Source organism: Aspergillus japonicus, assembly GCF_003184785.1.
Source record: "Aspergillus japonicus CBS 114.51 unplaced genomic scaffold BO86scaffold_72, whole genome shotgun sequence".
Taxonomy (NCBI): domain Eukaryota; kingdom Fungi; phylum Ascomycota; class Eurotiomycetes; order Eurotiales; family Aspergillaceae; genus Aspergillus; species Aspergillus japonicus.
The window spans coordinates 53,696-75,115 of record NW_020291709.1 but is presented as its reverse complement, the minus strand read 5'-3'; the positions used below and the strand labels follow the sequence as shown (position 1 = coordinate 75,115).

General features: G+C 53.3%; 6 protein-coding genes across 6 annotated transcripts; 3 read left to right on the top strand and 3 right to left on the bottom strand.

The window, feature by feature from the left end:
• Nucleotides 1-45: 45 nt before the first annotated feature.
• Nucleotides 46-4,736, bottom strand: BO86DRAFT_413046 (translation initiation factor 3 subunit CLU1). The gene is made up of 4 exons (XM_025674705.1): nt 4,366-4,736; nt 4,228-4,293; nt 4,105-4,160; nt 46-4,030 (listed from the first exon to the last, which is right to left on the bottom strand). Exons 1-4 carry the CDS (start codon nt 4,400-4,402, stop codon nt 419-421), a joined length of 3,771 nt encoding a protein of 1,256 aa, XP_025523408.1. The 5' UTR covers nt 4,403-4,736; the 3' UTR covers nt 46-418.
• Nucleotides 4,737-6,332: 1,596 nt separating this feature from the next.
• Nucleotides 6,333-9,629, top strand: BO86DRAFT_422300 (ATP-binding protein; the record flags this gene model as incomplete). The annotated part of the gene is made up of 8 exons (XM_025675333.1): nt 6,333-6,376; nt 6,435-6,800; nt 6,877-7,118; nt 7,176-7,516; nt 7,570-7,980; nt 8,150-8,173; nt 8,479-8,818; nt 8,875-9,629. The coding sequence occupies 8 exons, from the start codon at nt 6,333-6,335 to the stop codon at nt 9,627-9,629; spliced, it is 2,523 nt and encodes an 840-aa protein (XP_025523407.1).
• Nucleotides 9,630-9,730: 101 nt separating this feature from the next.
• On the top strand, nt 9,731-10,257 carry BO86DRAFT_216696 (uncharacterized protein). The gene has a single exon (XM_025666901.1). It carries the CDS (start codon nt 9,831-9,833, stop codon nt 10,152-10,154), a length of 324 nt encoding a protein of 107 aa, XP_025523406.1. The 5' UTR covers nt 9,731-9,830; the 3' UTR covers nt 10,155-10,257.
• Nucleotides 10,258-10,779: 522 nt separating this feature from the next.
• Nucleotides 10,780-12,285, bottom strand: BO86DRAFT_217146 (RTA1 domain-containing protein). Its single transcript, XM_025666902.1, has 3 exons — nt 11,835-12,285; nt 11,671-11,763; nt 10,780-11,612 (listed from the first exon to the last, which is right to left on the bottom strand). Exons 1-3 carry the CDS (start codon nt 12,055-12,057, stop codon nt 11,029-11,031), a joined length of 900 nt encoding a protein of 299 aa, XP_025523405.1. The 5' UTR covers nt 12,058-12,285; the 3' UTR covers nt 10,780-11,028.
• A 1,343-nt stretch (nt 12,286-13,628) lies between these two features.
• On the bottom strand, nt 13,629-16,754 carry BO86DRAFT_440745 (putative phosphoketolase; the record flags this gene model as incomplete). The annotated part of the gene is made up of 8 exons (XM_025676218.1): nt 16,369-16,754; nt 16,223-16,297; nt 15,906-16,140; nt 15,674-15,826; nt 15,295-15,604; nt 14,615-15,253; nt 13,736-14,561; nt 13,629-13,666 (listed from the first exon to the last, which is right to left on the bottom strand). The coding sequence occupies exons 1-8, from the start codon at nt 16,529-16,531 to the stop codon at nt 13,629-13,631; spliced, it is 2,439 nt and encodes an 812-aa protein (XP_025523404.1). The 5' UTR covers nt 16,532-16,754.
• On the top strand, nt 16,699-18,864 carry BO86DRAFT_347097 (putative acetate kinase). Its single transcript, XM_025669270.1, has 6 exons — nt 16,699-17,552; nt 17,676-17,990; nt 18,066-18,128; nt 18,192-18,264; nt 18,340-18,720; nt 18,801-18,864. The coding sequence occupies exons 1-6, from the start codon at nt 17,173-17,175 to the stop codon at nt 18,852-18,854; spliced, it is 1,266 nt and encodes a 421-aa protein (XP_025523403.1). The 5' UTR covers nt 16,699-17,172; the 3' UTR covers nt 18,855-18,864.
• Nucleotides 18,865-21,420: the final 2,556 nt, after the last annotated feature.

Genomic DNA, 21,420 nt, shown 5'->3' with positions numbered 1-21,420 from the left:
GCCAGTGCTGAATTTGTACAAGAAAAGAGAAACTCAGAGTGATGTGTTGAAATTCATTACGGACACATTTGGAAGGTCGCTGGTCATATATAGTACATGGAAACACACCCAGATATAGCATGCAAATCGCCCGACCTTGCTATGCTCTGCCCGCGGAATGAGAAATAAAGAAGTGTATAAATATAATCAACATAGAACCATGATCACCAATTGGTGTGACAGAGTAGAGAGAGTTTTACAAAAAAATACAAACGTGCCGCTCATCCAACATATTGACCCTTGACAAGGATATATGGGGTCAAAATACAACATTCATGTTAAGACATTTATAAGCCAAGGAAAACAAAACCAGAGCAGCTTTTCATTTTACCCAATAACCTCATCAGAAGAAGGAAAAAAGAAAGATCGAAGATCGAATTTAAGCGGAAGATTTCTTCGAGCCACGGAGCTTGGGGTTGCTGGCAGCGGCACGCTTCTTCTGCTTGGCCTTCGAAGAGCCCTGGTCACCGCCCTCGATGAACTTGAGCAACTCATCGACGCTCCGAGCATCCAAGGTGCCATTCTTGGCTCCAGCGGCCTCGGGGGCAGACTGACCAACCTGAGGCTGGACCTTGGTGCCGAGAGTGCGGGGAGTCATGTTGATGCGGCGCAGACGGCGAGCCTGGATATCCTTGGCATGCTTAGCGATAGAAACAGCGTTCTGAGTGAGCTGCTCGAGCCAGGTCTCAGCCTCCTTAGTGTTGCGGTCGTTGGGACCCAACTGGGCAAGGAAGATGTTGTAAGCATCGCGCATCTTGGCAACCGCACCCTTCGAGTCCTGGTCGAGGGCCAGGGCCTGAGCGAGCTGGAAAAGAATTGTGGCGGTGTTAATGGACTGCTTGCCGAAGAGCGACTCGCACACAACCAGAGAAGCCTCAAACCACTTCCGGGAGTCGGAGTACTGCTTCAAGTGCTGCAGCATGACAGCGGCATTGTTCATGGTGGTGATCGAATCAGGGTGGTTGGCACCATAGATGATCTTCCACAAGTCCATAGCATGCTTGATGTAGGCCAAGGCAGTCTTGGTGTTGCCGGAGGCATGCTCGAACAAGCTGAGGTTGAGGTAGCTCAGGATAGTGTCGGCGGAGTCAACACCCAGAGTACGCTCAGTGACGATGACAGCCTTGCGAGCCAATTCGACGGCCGCTTCCTTCTCGTCGGTCTGGTAGTAGAGCATAGACAGCTGGTGGTAGAGCTTGGCAACCTCGGGGTGGAGGATGCCGTAGATCTGCTCATGCAGCGACAGGGATTCCAGGATGAGCTCCTGACCCAATTGCTTCTGGTTCTGCATGAGAGAGATACGGCCAGCTTCAAGAGCCTCCTCAGCAAGCGAGCTGCGGGGAGAGGCGTCCTTCACGAGGGGCACGATGTTGAGGATATCATCGGCGGAGATGGTGAGAGCCAGCTTCTCCTCCACAGGAGCACGGGCAGGGGAGCTAGAGTCGCCACCCTTCTTCTTGTTCTTCTTCTTGCCGTTGCCCTCTTCCTGAGCGGAACCGTTGGCACCGTTGGTAGCAGGCACCTTGGCAGGGATTTGGGACTTGTCGAAGACGAACTCGCGAGCACCAAGCTGAAGACCAAGCTTGATAGAGATGTCACGGAGAAGCTGCAGGTGGCGCAGAGAGTTGAACCACTCAGCCTCCAGAGTGAAGCGGTACCGGATAGTGACCTGCTTCTCAATCTCAGCGCGGAGAGTAGCCGGAGTGACCTTCTCGAAAGAGAAGTCACCGTCGGGATAGATCGAGCGCATGGCAGCGTCAATCTCAGCGCGAGGGCTGGCGTTGACGTCAGCACCCAGGAGGCAGTTCAACAAGTGGGCAACGCAAGAGGTAACGAAAGGAGCCGGGACGTTGCGGAGGTACTGGTTGGCAATGTGCTTAAAGCCACGAGCAATCATCTCCTGTACGAGGAGGGTGGTCAGAGCGTCAAGACGAGCTCCCTTCTCCTTGGACAGCTGGGCCAGCTTGCCGAGGTAGCGGATGTTGATACCGCGCTTGTGCAGCAATTGGCTGAGAGATTGTCCGTCCATGGGGAAACCGACATCTCCGTCATGCAGATCTTGGACAAGCTCGGGCATGACCTTGGAGCGCAGGTAGTCGCAGGTCTCGCGGACTTCCTTCTCGTCCTGCGCCCACTGTTCCTTCTCCTCCTCGGTCTGAGGAACCTGACCGCTGAACACATCGGGGTTCAGAGCAAGGGAGAACCCGGAGATATCGACGCGCTCCTGATCATTAGACTCCTCAGTCTTCTCCTCGGACTTCTCCTCAGAGCCTTCCTGCTCCTTAGCCTCGGGGTTCTCCTCGGTCTTCTCCTTAGAGGCATCCTCCTCAGCCTTGGCCTGGCGGCGGCGCTCAACTTCAGCCTTGACGTACTGGCTCATTTTGTGTCTCCAGTACGACTCAACGAGTTCCAGACGCAGCACAGACATGCGGTGGGGATAGGCGTCGCTACCCTCCTCCTCCTGCCAGGTAACATCCATAGGAGTCACGCGGTACAAATCCAGCACGTACTTGCGACCGTCGGTGCCCAAAAGACCCTTCGTCTCAACACTGCCCTCCAGTTCGTGACGCTGGTTCTCCTTGTCCCAGACAGCATGCTTCTTAACACGAAGAGCCTTGGACATCTTCTCGAAGACAGGGACGAAGTCGGGGTGGGTGGCCACGACATCCTTGCCCTCGACACCACCATAGTCGATCTGGTGCTCACCGGGCTCCCGCTGCTTGAAGATACCGGGAACGATGCTCTGACCAACGATACGCTTGCCGAGGTAGTCAACGACAACAGTGCCGGGGGTGAACAGGCCGTTGATGTCAAGCTGGTTAACAGCCTTGATACCCAGGACATCCTTGCCGACAGCAACGCGGGCAGCCTCATCACCGCCCTCGGAGGCGAAGGTACCAACGCCGTCGGCACCAAAGGAGTAGAAGATATTGTTGTACACGAAGATCTGGGCGTCACGGTCCTCAGTGGGGTTCAAGGGGGCAACCTCGCCGCGGGCAACCAGTACAGCACCACGAGCAGCGGCCTCATTGTAGTCGGCGAACAGCTTGGAGGTCAAGCGCTCACGGAAAACACGGTCCTGAACAGTATCCCGAGGAAGCTCCCGGGTAGTCTGGAACTCCTCGTTCCAGTCTCTGAGAGTCTCGGCATTGTCGACGCCAGAGATCAGGTAGTTCTCTTGGGAGCGAGTAATATCCGACTGGTGTGCGTTGGCGTTGGAGTTGGGAGAAGGCACCAACCACGGGTTGTTGGGGATGGCGTTCTGGAACGGGAAGGTAGTCAGGAGATCCTTCTTGTTGTTAGACTCCTGAAGCGCTTCGAAAGAGGAGCTGAAAGAAGGCGAGAGGTGGGCGATCAAGGAGAGCAGCGAGTGGGCCTTGCCGCACTTGGGGATGGTCTTGGGGGAGGGGTCGAACTTCATGTTCGAGCACTTGTTCACGTAGAAGCCAGAGACGTGGGACGTAATCTGGAACTGCTCACTCTCGTTGGTGGTAACCTGAAGGTAGAGCAAGTGACCCTTCTGACGCAGGTGGTAGGGGGGAGGGTTCCAAGCAGAAAGAGAGATGGCCTTCACAGTCTTGGGAAGAGGGGTCTCGTCACGAGGAAGGATGGTCTTCAAAGATGGAGAGCTAGCAATCTCGTACTTGGAAAGGGAGTGGTCCTTGTCGGAGGTGGTCTCCTCGGCGTCGGCCGCAATGGCATCGTGCAGAGACAAACCCGCACTGAGACCATGGAGGTTATCGACACGGTCACCAGCGGCACCGACCAATTCCCTCATGCGGACAACGTGCATGCGGGCCTCCTTCTCGTTGTAGGGGTCTTCCACAAGGACGATCTCGGAATCAGCCTTGAGGTCTGGTACCTCCGACAATTCAACGAAGTCGTTGATGCGCTGGCCGTTGAACTCGAGGTGGAAGCAGGTGTACTGGAAGGTGCTGGGAAGTTCGACAATGGATTGACGAACGTCTTGAACTTGTTCTTGACTCGACACCTAACGAAGGATCTGGGTTAGAGAGACGTGATTTGGTGCTGGCCGTATGAAATTCCTGTAGACAAGATACCCACCATGACCTGGATCTTGTAGGGCTCGCGAGGCAACTTCACGGAGATCTGGAAAAGACCTGAAAACGTAACAGCCGTGCACGTCAGTAATCAATGTAGTTTGAGATGATTTTCAAGGTCACATACCACCGCTAAGTTCCTCTTCCTGGCCCTCAACAGGGGAGTCGCCATTGAGAAGCTGTTCAGGAGACTCTGCACGGGCGATTGATTAGATGGTCGAAGGCAAGACATGCTGCGAGACTGCCAGTGTCGGAGAGAGCATACCTTTCGAGTGCTCCAATTCGCCATTGGTCTGGGCCATTTTAGCGGACTAATTAATGGATTGACCGGACCGTAATGAGAGGAAGGGTGACTGGAGTATGAAAGAAGCGTGGCGACCTGGCGACGACTTGATGACTCGAACCCGAAGAAGAATCGGGTAGCGGTGGAGAAAATAAAAAGGAAACGGAACGGGAGGGAGATTGAGAAAGAAAAAAAATAGAATATGATACAAAGGTATAGGAGAGGAGCAATTGAAGCAAGTGCAAACCGGACCCCAGATCCCAAAACAACTAAGGGAAGCGCAAAATGGGGAGGGGGGAAGAGAGGAAAAAAAGGTAAAGTATAGGAATAGGATGGACTGAAGCTGGAGAAGCGCACACGGGGAAACCGGCCAGAAGAGAAAATTTCGCGGATGCGGAAAACCTTCGGAACTGCTCGGGGCGGTGGATGGGAAAGGCGGCAGATTCAACAACATTTCTCCACATCCATGGCAGGCCATGGAATTCTCATCCCAATGGGGCAATCGATATCTGCGCTGTCTTCGAAATTCTTGTACATGTAACTGCATCCAGATTATCGAGTAAATTGTCACTTTATGCGAATGCGATGATTGCCTCGATGGTACTTGCTGTACAGTATCCAGCAAATGTTCTCTCTCTCTCTCTTTCTGTCTGTCTTTTGAACAGCTTGGCGCACTGGGAGTCACTCTTGATGCTTCTGCCATGCAAAAGCAACCATAGCCTTGATTAAAATCTGAGCTCTAAACTATTTAATCTCCGATCAGCCGTGACAAATGCGAGACTGCCGATTACACACTCTATCCAATATAGAGCTCCTAATCTGCGGGACCATCGGTAAAGCGGAAGGGAAATATATTTCGGCACAACAGCCGAGTATCGATCAATCTGATAATATACCAAACACATCTGCGGAGTAAGTTACAGGTTGCACTGGTACTGGATGGCTAACCGTCGAGACAGACACCGGGGTAAGATAGGAAGACATTGCAGGTGCCGTGCTACAGTAGAATTCGTTCCTGACAGGGTCACGTGTCCCAGTTTTCTTTGTGTTCATCCTATTCAGGAGGATTTCAAGCGATCGATTCCGGAACACTTGGCATTCGAGCAATCATCAATAACAATCTCCTCTTGACCTCAGAATACATATTAGACATTGAGTACCGAGTAGCTGGATATCAAATGGTCAGCCACAGCATGGTCAACGCCAAGGCCACTATCAGAATTTACAGTGCATAAGTCTCGACGATCGGAGGCGCAGCTGGCGAACCAAAGATGCGCAAGCCAATAAACGACCATTGGTTCTGCACCCCATAGATACACCTCATCTTCCTGTTGTTGGCTAAACCTTCCCGACACGCTTTTTTCCCTTACATTTTCTCACCTCAACTTCTTCCTTTCTTTTGACCTGCTCACCGTTTTGACGCTCCTTAGTCCCTGGTCCGTGCATGGGCAGAATCTGTTCTTCCGGCCCAATTTCCTCCCTGCTAATTGCACTTGGCATTCGTTGCATGTAGTATATCAGATCCGTCACTTGTCCTTTGTCATACATTAATTTATCTGCGCCAACAATTGGGGGAATTCGCTCTTCTTACCTGAAAGCACAGAGTTTATCGCTCTGTTCTCGGCTTTCATCAGTCCTTCTTTTTTTGACCCCTTCGTCTTTGAGAAATCTTGCTAGACACCGCTACGATATTCGACTGGTGGAGGATGATGTTGTATCGAAATGCTTCCCGGTCCCTGAGTTCTCTCGCCCGGGCTGGTCTGCCACGACCTCCCCGAAATCTTCGTATCGCCACCCCTTATGTCGTACGAAATTTTACGCAGGGGCCTCTACTGGCGGGGCCCGACTCGTTAGAGCAAAGCCCCTCTGAAGAGCCCAAGAGTCGGAAGAAGGAGAGAGAGAGGGAGGCGGAAGAGGAGCCCACTGTGAGGTCGACTCTGCTGAAGATGATGGAGACGGCGGCCACGACATTCGCCTCTCTTGCAATTCTAGGGTATGATCCGCTCCCTCACGACATGGAAGCACTCGTGGTTCGCTGATGATGTCACTAGTCTAGCTGGATATGCGTATCATCGCTACTACAAATATCTGATCCTGGAAAAAATGGAGAATGCTTTCAACCCTGGTGACCCTGCGCTTGAAATTGCCGGGATCGAGGAAGGAAAGCACCGGTTCAACCACGAAGAGCACTGGGTAGTCCGTGACGAGCAAGCCCGCATCGACAGGATTGTCTCTGGCCTCGGAGTCGGACGCTATTACCTGTTGGTCGGGGAGAAAGGGACTGGAAAGACGTCCATGATCCTCGAAGCGATGCGTAAAATCAATGGCGAGGGGTGCGCAATGTTCGAGGCGCACGGAGACCTGGAAATCTTCCGGATCCGTCTGGGCAAAGCACTAGACTATGAATTCCATGAAGAGTAAGCTAGCTCATGTGAAGGCCATTGGCCTTGGTACTGTGATGGCCTCGACTGACACATAGTGCGCATCTTACAGCTACATTGGAAGCTTATTCAGCATCAAGGGCCCCCGGGACACAACCGCTCTCCTGGATATTGAGCGCGCGTTCAACAAGCTAGAAAAGGTCGCTTTGACTAGACGGCGCACGAAGAAGAGCCCCTTGATTCTGATTGTCAACAGCGCACACTTAGTTCGCGACGATCATGATGGCCAGGATCTTCTTGAGGTCATTCAGCAACGAGCCGAGCAGTGGGCCGCAAGTGGCCTTGTCACGACGAGTAAGGTTGATTCAATCTGGAGATAGTAGGTCTATTGCTAATAGTTGACTACAAAAGTCCTGAATAGCGATGATTACTGGGTATACGAACGCCTCAAACGCTATGCGACGCGCATGGAAGTCATCCCCGTCAAAGATTTACCAAAGGAGCCGGCCATGGAGGCTCTGAAGAGATACCGCAAGCAGTATTTTGGTGAAGAGCTTTCACCTGAAGACCTAGAGAAGGTGTACGACGCTGTTGGAGGGCGGTTGTCCTTCTTGAATCGGGTGGCCAAGGCCCCCGACTACAAGAAACTATGCCGAGATATCTGCACGGCGGAGAAGACATGGTTCCTCAACAAGTGTTGGATCCTGGGCCCCGAGATGGATGATGATGTGATGGACCAGCAGAAATATGCGGTATGGTTCCCCAAGGTTCAAGACTGACAGAAGTTGACTGACAATGGGGATAGTCTGCCGCGATGGTGCTGGCCAAGGCACTTGTGGAAGAGGAAAAGAAGATGAAGCATGTCTACCACCCGGAGCTAGGCCACATCCTCCCCGAGATCCCCCTCCACGAAGCCCGGCAGATCATGACGAGAGCCGATTTCGTTCAGAGTTATGATCATGAAAACATCTTCACTATCGACTCTCGAGCCATGGTTCGAGCCGACTCGGTTCCGATGCAGAACGCGTTCCGTGAAATCTGCAACTGGCCAGGGTTCGATGAGCACTTAGAGGGCACACTGACGCGTATTGGAGACATCGAAAGTCTCGGACGTACGCGCGAATTGACGATTAAAGACCTATGGAATCAGGGAAAATACCAGCTGGTCATGCGGGATAGCAAGGGTCGTGAGCAAGGCGCGGCGGAGTTTTCCGTGGTAGAGAGCGAGCCAGAGAAAGAGGACGATTGAGGACGATTCTTGGAGATGTAAGTAGCCTGCGACGCGACATGCATTGCAGGCTTTGCGAGGCAATGGCCAGACCTGAATAAGTATTGACTTGATCCCTTCGTGACCGTGGCATCATGTATACAACCGATTTGTACAGTTATTGTTGACTATTTTACGGGCAGTTGTATAGGAATAGACAAAACTGCATGTAAAGAATGCCTTGCTGCCTCAGTCAGCGAACCAGGGTCCTTGTTTGCATCATGGGCGGATGACATCATTCACTGCTGACCTCACCGCCCGCGAGGGCCAAACATTCCCAGCCTCACCATTAATCTTTCTTTCTTTCTTTCTTTCTTTATCTCGTGTCTCGTGTTGTCCTTTCTCTCCCTCATTCTTTCATCCCCCTCCATCACCCCTCTTCCTCAACTGACTAGCTTTGACTACAAGAATACCCTCGTCGCACCACCGTTCAATCACCACTCACAGCACAACCACACCTTTCTGAACAAACACGACGATCAGATTCGAACCATGTCCCCGCGCAAGAAAGAAGTGCTGTCCTCTGTGACAATAACCCAGGAGCCCAGCGCCAGTGCGCAGCCCCACCACAAGACGCAGTTGGAGCGGGTTCCACCCCCAGCGCGATTCCTTTTGGCCGTTGTCAGCAGTCTAGCTCTGAGCTCTGGCCTGTTTACGCTCATGCCGATCGTGACCCGGGGCGAGCTCGGCAATGTGAGCAAGCACCTCGAGACCTGGTGGGAAGTGGGAGGGTTGATGGCATGGAAGGCCGTCGAGGTCGGGCTGGCCTGGATTCTGGGATACGATAGTATGTATACCTCTTCTCACAGCATCTCCCTGTGATGAACTGACCCCTTCGCGCAGGCCATGACGTCTGCTCCTTCACCTTCCTCACCCATCTTCCGACCTACTCCCTCCTCTCCACCTTCTACGGTGTGCGACCGACCACCGTCCTGGCCTCGTATGCGATCACCATCCTCTCAACGGTCCTCCCCTTCGCCCTCCTCCGCCGCCCCAACTCTTTCCACGACCTCGCCCACGCGAGCTCGGAGACCGTCTCCAACCGCCTCATCCTGCAAGACCGCGCCACAACCGCCTACACGACCATGGTCGCGACTGCGATCTTCACTGTGGCCCTCTCTCTCAGCTACGCCACCCCGTGGCTGCCCACCAACCTGGTTCTCCACTTCGAGGGCATCCCCGACATCTCCGCCGTGCATGCCGGACCCGCCGGCCTCCCAGCTCTCTTCGTGACTCTCCTCCCCGCTGGCTGGGCGGCGCGCGACTTCCTCTTCGCCAGCTCGACCGGCGCCTCTGCCGCCCGCGACAAGAAGGCTGAGAAGACCACGAAACCCTCCAGCTCCGCCCAGGACGGCGAGTACCTCGCATGCGCCGTCTACCGCAAGACGTGGGGCACCTTGTCCCTCAAGACTCAGGTGCTGATCTCGCGCACCGTTGTTCTGGCCGGTATGTTGCTCGCCAACACGGTCATCCAGGTCGCAGGCACGGTGAACCGCGTGAGCGTGGAGGGCGCCTCGGCCTGGGGGCTGGTGTGGGCCGCTGCTGCGGTGGTGAACGGATTGATGTTTGGATGGATCGAGTCGGTGGACGGCGTATGATCTCATAGGGAACATCTCCCTTCACCATCATCTTCTTATGACTCCATTGAACACGGTCTCTTCTGCCGAGGAAAACAGATTTCGGGATCGCATCACGTTCGCTACCAAGGGAATATCTTCTCATCACGAAGCAGAGTGATAACCTTTCTTCTTGCAATTCTCTTTGTGCTCTTCCAGTATCCCTTCCCAAGCAAGTATTTCATGTCAGCGGGCGGAGCAACGGTGCAAATGCGCAAACCCCAAAACAAATTGAATGGGGCGTTCTGGGATGTCGACCGAAAAAGGAGTGGATGCATGCACGCACGCACGCACGCATGCCGATCAGTTTCCGGGAGATTGTGCTTCTCTTATGGCCTTTTTTTGTTTCTTCTGCTTTTCTGGCAGTCCTTGTTTTCTTCTTCAATCATGTCAATATCCCTGAAAATATCACGTCCATGTTCGAAACTTAAATTGTCTTGCAGCTCAGGACCGAGCTCAAGCTACCTAGTAAACTCTCCCCTGACCCGTAAACTCCAACCAAATTAACCAAGTAATCTCCGACTTGGTAGCTCGAAGCTCGAAATCTGGGTTCTAGGCTTCCCCGTTGCAACCACATAGGATTGTACCAAGCCCCTATTGCAGTACACGACTAGGTACCTACACCCCAGGCCCAAGAATCAGACACTCAGCAAGACCATCTCAGTCTCTCGGACCCTCTCAGCCCTACCTACCTATTCACTTACATACTTTCCTACCTACCTGCCCACTCACCCAACCCAGAATAACAGAACCAGCCCCCTCCAACCTTCACCCCAAGCCCTCCCCCCCCAAAAAAGTATACGTACGGTGCAGAGAACCCCAAAAACCGAGACGACCAGAAATCAAAGTGGGGGGAAAGGGGAGCATGGTCGATCGGACTCATGTAGTCTACGGGTAGATCCCAAAAAATCCAATTTTTGGGGTCGTGTGTCGCAAGCACGGAAAGATGAAACGCCACCCGATCACTGATCACTGATCGAACCCACTGGTTTTTGCGGATAAGGTTTCCCCCCGGGAGGGGTTTGTTGCATGGTCTATCTGAAACGGATGTGATTTGTTCCAGATTTTGGATTTTTGGGTTGGGTCGAGTCGTGGTGGGATTTTGTAGGTAGGGTTCTATGGCTACCTAGCTATTGGTTTGTTCTGTATTGAGATGATGACGGGGTTGGTTGGTTGGCTGCCTGATAAGATAAAAGATAGAAGATAGGAAGATAGGGCGGGTGGGGTATTGAGTCTATGTTTCGAGACAGGAAGAAATCGATTACAGAGGAAGGGGACAGAGGGTGGGAATAATGAAACAGAAAGTCTAGGGCAAATAACTCGGATTTGACATCTGCCTTGCCATACATGAAATGCGAAACAGAAGCGGGTCTTCCGAAAATCATCGTCGCTCCATGTCAAACGAGTTGATCTCGCGATGGAACGGCTTCGGCGCCCCCTTCGGCAGCAGCCACCCGGGGTGGAAGATGTTGAACACCGCGACGGCGATGACCATCATGACGCCGTCGAGGACGATGAAGTACACCTCGTGCGTGATGAGGTAGCCGGACCAGCCCTGCGACAGCTCGATCGTGCGGTAGATGCTCCGGACGTAGATGACGATCACCGACAGGATCATGGCGCCCAGCAGGGGCACCACGGAGCCGGTCATGGTCTGCAGGAGGCGGAGGCGCAGAGTGCGGCGCACGAAGTCGGCCGCTAGCAGCACGAAGACGGTGATCGAGACCAGCTGGAAGACGATGCCGGCCACCATCGTGTGCGTGCCGGGCTCGGTGTTGCCGTCGGCGCTGTTGTAGGCGATCGACGCCAGCCCGCCGCCGATGGCCTGCACGACCAAGGACACAACGTCGCAGGTGACGAAGATCCAGAGGTAGAGCTTGGGGCTCAGCATCGAGGTTTCCGGGCCCATCAGCGCGATGAACCTTCCCAGAAGCACGTAGATTCCTGCGGTGAAGAAGGTTGGGGCTGAAACGAGGTGCGGATTAGGGCCATGTTTGAGGTCCATAAGGGGATTGCGACCTACCGATGATCAGGGTGGAAATCTGCATCAGAAATGCAGTCGAGTTATACGGGCAGTCTGCAGACCATGTACGGCCGGCCCATCCGATGAGTTCAGCTGGAAAGAAGACCCCTGTTAGTTTCGCGCGCGCAAACCAGGCACAAAAAGAATCGCGATGGAGACCGTACTAGCACACCCGAGGACGAATACCGTACACCACCACGTCCTCTTCCACACCATCTGCACCAGATGCGCAAGCATTGAGACTCCAAAGAGCACGCAGAAAACGATGCCTGCGGCCAGTGATGGCTGGTAGCCATATGATGTGCCGTACCCCTCCACATAAGCATGACAACCCTCCCTCAATGACTGGCGGAACTCAGCCTGAGCCGCAAGCGTGCTGTTGCTCATCTTGATTGATCCCAGTCGACAGCCACAATAATAACAGAGACGTTCGAGCGTGTATCAGGACTCGTAGATGGATGGCGTGAACCGTTCTTATATCTGAAAACACACAGACGCGAGAAAAAAAGGAGAAGATACAAAAAAGCTGCAGAGAAAATAGCATCGGGGCCGTGCTATATAAGACCAAGCGAAGGAACGGGATTACTCCACAGGGTGAACGGAATTGCTCCACCTGCGAATGCAGAGATGAGAAAGAGAAACGAGTGGCTGAGCCACAGACAAAACTTTCAGGGTCAGATCTGATTGTATGGAGCCAGGGTAAGGGTAAGGTACGTTGTGTACTGTACAACGCGCCGCGCGATCCTTCCAAAACCTTGGTTTCCAAGCCCATCCACGTTTGATCCTATTCGTATCACATCATGTCTGCCTGGGGGAAGGGGATCCCCTGTCCTGTACTCTCTGACCGATCCACAACAGCCAGCCTTGTCCAGATAGACGGTGAAAATCTGTCCTACCTGAGAATCTGATTGATTTGTTTCATACCCCCGGGGGGGAGGGCATGGTTCCTGGCGGGTTCCATTAGTAATTCAGGACTATGTAGAAAAACAAACCACCCATTCGCCGAATTGTCCACGGGTATTCTGGGCGAGACCCAAAAAAGAGAGCTGACGGAGGGGGGATTGGCTGGTTCCATAGTTGCGCGGCGAAGATATGGACTCGCAAGGTACACCGAATCGGGTTTAGATTGTCACTTCACGCCTAACGATTGCCGAAGCTCCCGAGAGAGCCACGGCCGGGACATTTTGTTAGGCGAATCACCACCGCCGAATGCCGTTGTTGCATAAAGTGTCCGCTTGTCTCATGGGATGGAGCACTGCAGTGACCTGTCGTTGACTCGTTGCCAACTGCAGCTGCAGTTGGCCAAGGCCACACTGCGTGAGGGCTCGTTTCAGCGCCCAGACCCTTTCAGCTTCGTCGGTCGGGATCTCACTCTCATCCTAACCCGGCTGACGTAGGGGGGGAAAAGTTGACAGGGAAGCGGAGATCGGGAAGATCAAACCCCGATGTCAACGGCGCGGCGACTCGTGTCAACAACAAACAACAAAAGCTAAGTCTCCATGCAGGACGTGATACGTACGCCCTTGACGGTGATGCCATACTTTCAATGGAAACTCAAACAAATATGGCAGCCTGATCATTGTTGAGCCCGTGTGTTCCGTGTGGTAGTGAGTTGAGGGACGGTGATGGAGAACTCCGTGAACCGCTCTGATGTCAGCTTCACTGAAGGGAAGGATTCAGGCGCTGCCTCGAGAATCAGGCCTCCTACGGCCGGCCGGTCCCGCCGCTATTCATCGCAAGCTTCTACGTATTGGGAATAGTGGACGACACTCAACACGAAGCCATGTCCCTTGGCGATCCAAGCCTTTGAGCCCCCATTTGCCCTACTTACATATGTTGTAAGTCTACGGAGTACCTTGCTATAGATCTCCACCAAGTAATGAATCGGAAAACTCTATTAACTATCGATTGTCTTAAAATCTCATGACTCATAATTATCCGACAGCCTCTCGGTCAATTCAGTCGAAGGAGGGCGTCTCATAGGTACCTTCGGGGTCTATACAAAACAATCAGTACGGGTTCCGATGGTCAAGAGTTCGGGGGTTTGAAGGGGAGGTCTGCTTACCTTGCCGGTTCTTGAGGATATACTTGCGCGTCTCAGCAATCTCGTGGCCGAGCTCCGCACACAGCTCCTGCTGGCGCACCTGGACTCTCTCGTTTCGTCGGGAGGCCCCGATGACAGCAGCCTGCGCCACGTGATAACGTGACACGTGGTTCAACAGCATCATGTCGAACGGAGTCGTGGTACTGCCTTCTTCCATATATCCTTCGATGGTGACCCGGTCCAGACCAGGCCGGCCGAAGAGCAGCCCCTTCAGCTCAGTCGGGTATCCGTGGTAGTTGATGTGAATGGGTCGGTCGGATCCGAACAGGCTGTCAAAGGCTTCCGTCGTCAGAGCATGCGGGTGCTGCCCGTGGTTCTCGAGGATCATCAGGTCCGTCACGTTCACAACCCGGACTCGGAGTTCGGGGCAACGCTTGCGGAGGATAGCCGCCGCAGCGATGACTTCAAACATCACCTCGACGCCGATGCCGACAAGCACAACATCAGGGTCCAGGCCCTCATCAGTGCTGCAGAACTTCCAGATCGACGCACCCGCTCTGCAGTGGTTCTCGGCTTCCTCTGGACTGAGGTACACCGGCGTTGGCTGCTTGGAGCCCACCATCAAATTGATGTAGTTCTTGGACTTGAGACAATGATCAAGCGTGGATAGGAAGGTGTTGGCATCAGGTGGCAGGTACACACGGGCGGCCGTGGGCTTCAGCTTGAGGACTGCACCAATAAAGGATGGGTTCTGGTGCGAGAATCCATTGTGCTCCTGCCGGGCCCAAGTGCTAGTCTCGATGTAATTGAGGCTGCTCACAGGGCTGTGCCAGGATGTCTCTTGAGCCTAATAAGATAAGTATCAACGGGCAACAGACAAGAGTCGGCTTGTCAACTCACCATCTTGTTGAACTTGGCGTACTGCACCATCATCGTGTGGATGATGCCCAGGAAACTCTCGTAGGACGGGAAGATACCGGTGCGGCCGGTCAAGGTGTAACCCTGCATGAAGCCCTGGCACAAATGTTCACTCAGCACCTCGATGACGCGACCCCCTTTGGCATTCGAAAACTGATCCCATTGAAAGTTCCTTCCGGTGTGCGACAGAGCAGCGTCGAGCTTGTTACTCTCCAGCTCATCCGGGGAGAATAGTCTGACACTGTGTGGGTTCTTGGTGAACACTTGGTCGATCAATCTTCCAATTGCCTTCATAGCACTCTCTTGGGTGCCCCTTTCCACGCCTAGCTCCTTCCAGTCAGGGAGCTCTGGTGCCATGTACCCCTTGTAGGCCTCGGCTCGCTGGCCCAGCTTCTTTTTGTCGTCTGCAGGAATCACGGACTTGATTTCATCGATGATATCACCGCCTTCGGTGAACAGCTCGTCAGGACCATAAGCAGAGAGCCACTTCTCCAGAGCAGCCAGCTCCTCGTCGTCTTTCTTCGCGTTCGGAAGAGGCACCTGGTGCGAATGGAATGAACCTTCGATGAACGTTCCGTGAAGCTCCTTGGGTCCAGACCAGCCCTTGAGAGTCCAGATTAGCTTTCCCCGATCATCAGCAGATTAACCATGCATGAGCCTACCTTTGGTGTCCGCAGCACAAGCATCGGCCAACGAGGCTTCATGATTGGCTTGCCCGAACGTGCCGCCTTCTGAATCTTGTGGATCTCATCAACCGCCCACGCCATGGAGTTGTGAAGATCGGTGTCGATGTCCTCCAGGTTCTCAACAATGCGGACTTGGTAACCGTAACCGGTGAAAAGAGTGATTAGTTCCTTGTTGTCCATGCACCCGAAGATGGTGCGCTCGCTGATCTTGAAACCATTGACGTGGAGGATGGGCAAGACGGCGCCCGACTCAGCAGGGTCAATGTACTTGATGGCGTGCCACGAGCTTGAAACATCATTAGCATCAGCATCACGCCAACCAATGGATGACGACCACCGGATGAAATGGACTTACGTCGCAGTCGGACCGGTTTCCGCTTCTCCATCGCCAACCACACAGGTGACAATGAGATCCGGGTTATCCATAACCGCGCCGAACGAGACAGCCAGGGCATAACCCAATTCACCACCCTCATGAATCGCACCGGGAGTTTCTGCATTGATATGACTGTGGAGAGGGGGGGAAAGAAGTCAGCAACATGTCTACCAGGACAGAACCTCGACCGGAAGAAAATCGTTCTCGTTACCTAGGAAGTCCAGCACTCGTGCTGAAGGTCGAGATGAGTTGACGGAGACCGTCCATGTTGCGCGAATACTCGGGGTAGAATTTGCCCAATGAGCCTTCCAGCCAGAGGGAGGCCAGCAGAGCCGGAGCGCCGTGGCCTGGTCCAACCACATAGAGCATATTCAGATCCTGCTTCCGGACCAGGTAGTTCAGATGTGAGTACACCAGGATCAGCCCCGGACATGTACCCCAGTGACCTGCGGAGATAGTATGAGCTGCTGCTGCTGCTGCTGTGATTCTGGAACGGAACCAGCGGAACCGGTATGGGGGTAAACTCACCCAGGAGTCGAGGCTTGATGTCCTCATGCTTTAATCCACGTTTCAGCAGCACGTTATCCTGAAGGAAGATCATCGCTGTAAACACAATTGGCCATTAGTTTATGTTTGTGCGACAATGGTGGTGATAGATTGGCTGGCCAGCTTACCAGCAGCGATGTACGCCGCCGCACGACGATACTTCTGCAAAGCATTGTAATCAGATTCCTCCAACTTAGTTGTCTGAAGCTGAACCTGCAATTGTTCGACGAGATCTGGGATGTGGGATGGTTCCGGCTTGGGATTCGGCCGATCGATGACTTCTCCCGGCATGATGGGCTGATACTGTAGGGGAGATGGCTGGGCTTATCGCGATAAGGTGACGGAGAAAGTAGGAAGCGAGTCGTAGAAGTATACGCGGGGATTGGATAAATCCCACGTGGAGGACAGTAGGGTAACTTGATTAGACAAAGACAGGCAAAATCCAGAAAGATATCAGACCACCAGGTTCATGGGGAGGGAGACGCAGCTTCAAATAAGTCCGGGTGTTGACAAACTTGACATTGTATCCTGTCCGACTCTCCCTACTCTTTTTTTCTGGGGCTTCCCGCTACGTCACCTGGTGAAGGGTCTCTGACATCACCCAACCACTTTCGCTATCTGTCTCCCCACCAATCTTCCAGAGCTACGAACATCTTCCAAGAACTGCGCTGCCCACCTGCAAAATCATACATGCAGTCAGACCCATTCGGCAGTGCAACTCCGAGATTGCGAACATTAAACAATCACATATAACCATAGGGCCGGCCTAGCCAGGAATTGACGGACTCTTCGAACTGCTGCTGCTACATAAGAGATCTCCTTGCATCGTGTACATACATACATACCCCGCCTAAAGATCCCCCTCTCTTTTCCCACTATACGCACCCATCACTCATACCTTAATTCAATAATTCATTTCCCCTTCCCTCACCATGCCCCGCAAGTCCATCCTCTCCGTCAATGCCGGCTCCTCCTCGGTCAAACTCACCTTCTACACCTTCGAGCAGAACCCCAAGGTGATCGCGACCGCGCAGGTCTCCGGCATCACCGCCCCACCGGCCAAGCTGAAGTACACCTGCGGCGAGAAGAACCACACCGAGGAGATCAAGGAAAGCGTCGGGACCCCGCAGGACGCCTTCAAGTTCCTCCTCGACCGCTGCGTCTCCGACCCGGAACTGTCGGAAGTCGGCAGCAAGGACGATCTGGCCTACATCTGCCACCGCGTCGTCCACGGGGGTGACTACGATTCCTCCGTCGTGATCACCGACGAGACCTATCATCGCTTGGAGGAATTCGAGGATTTGGCTCCTCTGTATGTTCTCTCAGAAAACCCAATTACCCATCCAAGTCACGGAGATGGAACCCCCCCCCCCCCGCAACCTGGCGTGCAATATTAGTGTTTCCTACCGTCCAAACTTACACCAACGGATCACAGACACAACTTCTCCGCCTTGGAAATCATCCGTCACTGCCGGACCGAGATCCCCGACGTGAAAAGCATCACCTTCTTCGACTCGGCATTCCACCAGACGATCCCCGAGCACGTGCGCACGTACCCCATCGACCCGGAAGTCGCCAAATCCAAGGGTCTTCGGAAGTATGGCTTCCACGGCATCAGCTACTCGTATATCCTGCGGTCGGTGGCGGGATTCCTCAACAAGCCCGTCGAGCAGACTAGCGTGATTGCGATGCATGTCGGAAGCGGCGCCTCGATGTGTGCGATCAAGAATGGCAAGTCGGTCGATACCACGTAAGAGAGATGCTTCGCTTGCAGTTTGATTGTCGGTTGATGTCGGTTGAGTCAGACACTAACGCTTGTGCGTAGGATGGGCTTGACTCCTCTGGCGGGACTGCCGGGCGCGACGCGAAGCGGAGATATTGATCCATCGTAAGGGAGAACCCCAGCATCCTTTAGGGGTACAGAACAAGGCTAAAGAGACAATGTGACCAGACTGGTATTCCACTACACCAGCGAAGCAGGCAAACTGAGCCCGGCCAGCACCAAAGAAATGCACATCAGCACGGTATGCAATCCTCTGGGCACTGCGCAACCAACCTGTGAGAAGTGCAGCGCAAGCGCAGCTAACCCCTCATTCTAGGCCGAAGAAATCCTCAACAAGAAGTCCGGGTGGAAGGCCCTGACGGGAACCACCGACTTCTCCCAGATCGCCGTCGAGAACCCCCCGAGCCCCAGGCACAAGCTCGCGTTCGACATCGTCGTGGATCGCATCCTCGGCTACATCGGGACTTACTACCTGAAGCTGGGCGGCCAGGTCGACGCCCTCGTGTTTGCGGGCGGCATTGGCGAGAAGAGCGCTCTCCTGCGGAAGGCGGTGATCGAGCAATGCCAGTGTCTCGGTTTTGCCATCGATGAGGCGTCCAACGACAGGGGCCCGGGCGAGGGCCAGACGGTGGTGGACGTTTCCAAGGCAGGTGGCTCCCAGGGACCGCGGGTGCTGATTTGCCAGACCGACGAACAGGTGAGTGAAACCGTCTCCCACTGTCTTGGACGAGGGCGGAAAGATGGGAGGCTGACACTCGTGGGATGGAATTCTTGCAGTACGAGATGGCACATGGATGTGTTGAGAAGTACGGCACGAACCCCAGCTCGTAACCTTTTTGGTGGATAGATGAAATGGAGGGAGCAACGAAAATCGCCATGACCTATAATTTAATGATGATGAGGATGATGCTTATAGCTGTTTCAGTCCAATTGAGACATTGAAGCCCAACACTCCCTCCCCTGACTTACCGTAGCCGTGAGCAGCACATTAGACTGGTCCAAGGAAACTCAAACCGTCAGCTCCGTTACCTGGAAATATCCAAGACACTCATTTCCAGGTCTTGGAATTGCAGAGCACCAGCTAGGATACTTTCCAGGCATGGTATCTGGAAGCGAACGCGTGCCATGTCTCTGGTCGGTTCGAGACAGCGAGGAGCGCGAAAGGAGACGCATCACGTCGCCAAAGACAGGAGTAACACCACCAGCATCCATGTAGTGTTGGGACTGTAGATGTAGAGAGACAGCCAAGTCAAACTATCTTCAATCTGTCTCGACTGTTCGAATGGATGTTGCGCACCAACCCTGCCCGGCCCACTGGCCTCGTTATACGAAGGCAAGTTCAAGTTGTCTAGACAGATCTCTTTACCCCGACCACACCCGATCCACACTAGCAGCGAAACAGGGATTATCTAGTAGTTATAAGCAGACCTTAGATCACTAGGTAATCAAACTAAGTAGCTTACCTCCCCTAGTTACCTATAAGCACTAACCACCGTAAGTTGTAACCCAGGTCTGGCCAGTACAGCACTGAGACCCTGACTCAAGCAAAAAAAGCTATTGAATTAAGTTAAGCGCCTGTCAAAACCTGTGCCCTGCCCCCCTGCCCCCCAAAAAGCACACCAGAAAAGCGATTCCAGGAACTGATCCAGACATCGGCCCATCTCGCAACTTGGAACACAACAACCTACTAACCCAGTAAACTTGCCCTAACCTAAGACAAGCACCACACCCCCCCCCCCACCACAAAACGCCGCCAGCGTCTGCATCCAAAGTATCCGAAACCTGCATCTGAAGTATCTATCACCCATCAACCCGGATGGAAAATCCACGCAAGAAGAAAAAAAAAAAAGCAAAAGTCGGAACGGGATTACACAGCCCCGCGAACCAAGGGATTCCGTAAACAGGGTAGGTGGGTTGATAGGTAGCTACGGTAGGGTAGCTTAGTGCCTAAGTAGTACTAACTGTACTGTACCTACTTGGTACTAGGAATAGATTACTGCATCCTCCCACCAACCGATGCAAAACCCGGACTTCCCCCCGAGAACCTTGAACTCACCAAGTTACCGCCGCGTCAGGGGAGAATTGGAACGGGGAAGTTGCTATCCGGACGAATGATATTACGGTCGACGGGTAGATTCTGTGGCTAGCGCACAAGGACAGAGGGAAAAGAAAAAGCAAAGGAAAAAAAAAAGAAAAGAAAAGAAAAGAAAAGAGGCAGATCCCAGCTCCAGCCCCAGCTCCAACTGCAGTGGGAGAAGGGAAAGAAAGGTACACGTATCTAGGGAAGCGAAGCGCGGAAGATCAATCGGTAACTAACCTACCCCTACCGGGACGTGATGATCACGATCCCACCGGTAGGTAACTTATCCCTACCTACCTGTCAGGAATGTGTAGCTTATCGAGGAATCAAACAAGCCGGGAATCGATTGTTGCTTGATTGACGGATTGCATGCTTGATTGATAGGTAGATACCGGTGGATAGATATGCCTCAATGGGTTGGAAAAACAATCCACCCATTCATGATAATACTTCCTCCGTACAGCAGAGTAAGTGTTGAGGTTGTTGAAAATCCCTCATTACAATTCGCTCCCCTTGCATTGAGTCGGACTGAGTCAAGGGAAATGATAACTTATGGTTGTCAGGACGGTAAGCACAGCAAGCAAAGCAGAGAGAGGAAGCTGCGCGATTTTACTGAACCCCCCTTCCCCCCCTGTGGCGCTGGCGCTGATTCAATTGACAGATTGATTTACCAGACGCCCTTGCTCCTGATATACTGATGTGTACAGTACATTGCCCAGTAAAGTTATGCATCCGATAGAGAATCTAAATCTGCACGATTATCATCTCCCTCTTATTGTACCCGTAACCCCCCCCCCTGGACCACTGCTTAGTGCTGTACATACCGATACATACCCTGCAGCGGATGAGCAGACTGGACTTGTGCAAAGAGTCTAGAACCTTTTATTCTGGCAGATTAGAATATTCCCCAAGAGAGTGACAAAGGCAGGGTTTGCTGTTCTGCTTCTTTGTGGGCGCTACGTACTGTACGTATCCCGTATCTAGTACTCCAGGCTCGAAGCTATGGATGGATAGACGCAAGTTTCCCGTTGGAGAGAGACAGGGCTGGTTGGTTGGTTAGTTCAGCCCAAGGGCTTACTTACTCCCTCTCGGACCAGGAACCGAGTCAGGAATTAGACCCTGTGTTGAGTACAACCTCCCTGATTGGATTGGTGCAGTGCCATGGCTACTAGGTAGTAACTTATCGAGTTAACTGGGGTTGAGTACGGAGGAGTAGGTTGGAAGTCAGTTAGGTATGCCATCCCACTCAACTCATGCCCAGCCAGCATCTACCTGTTCTGGGCCGGTCCAGGCATCTATCTTTCTTCCTTCCTTCCA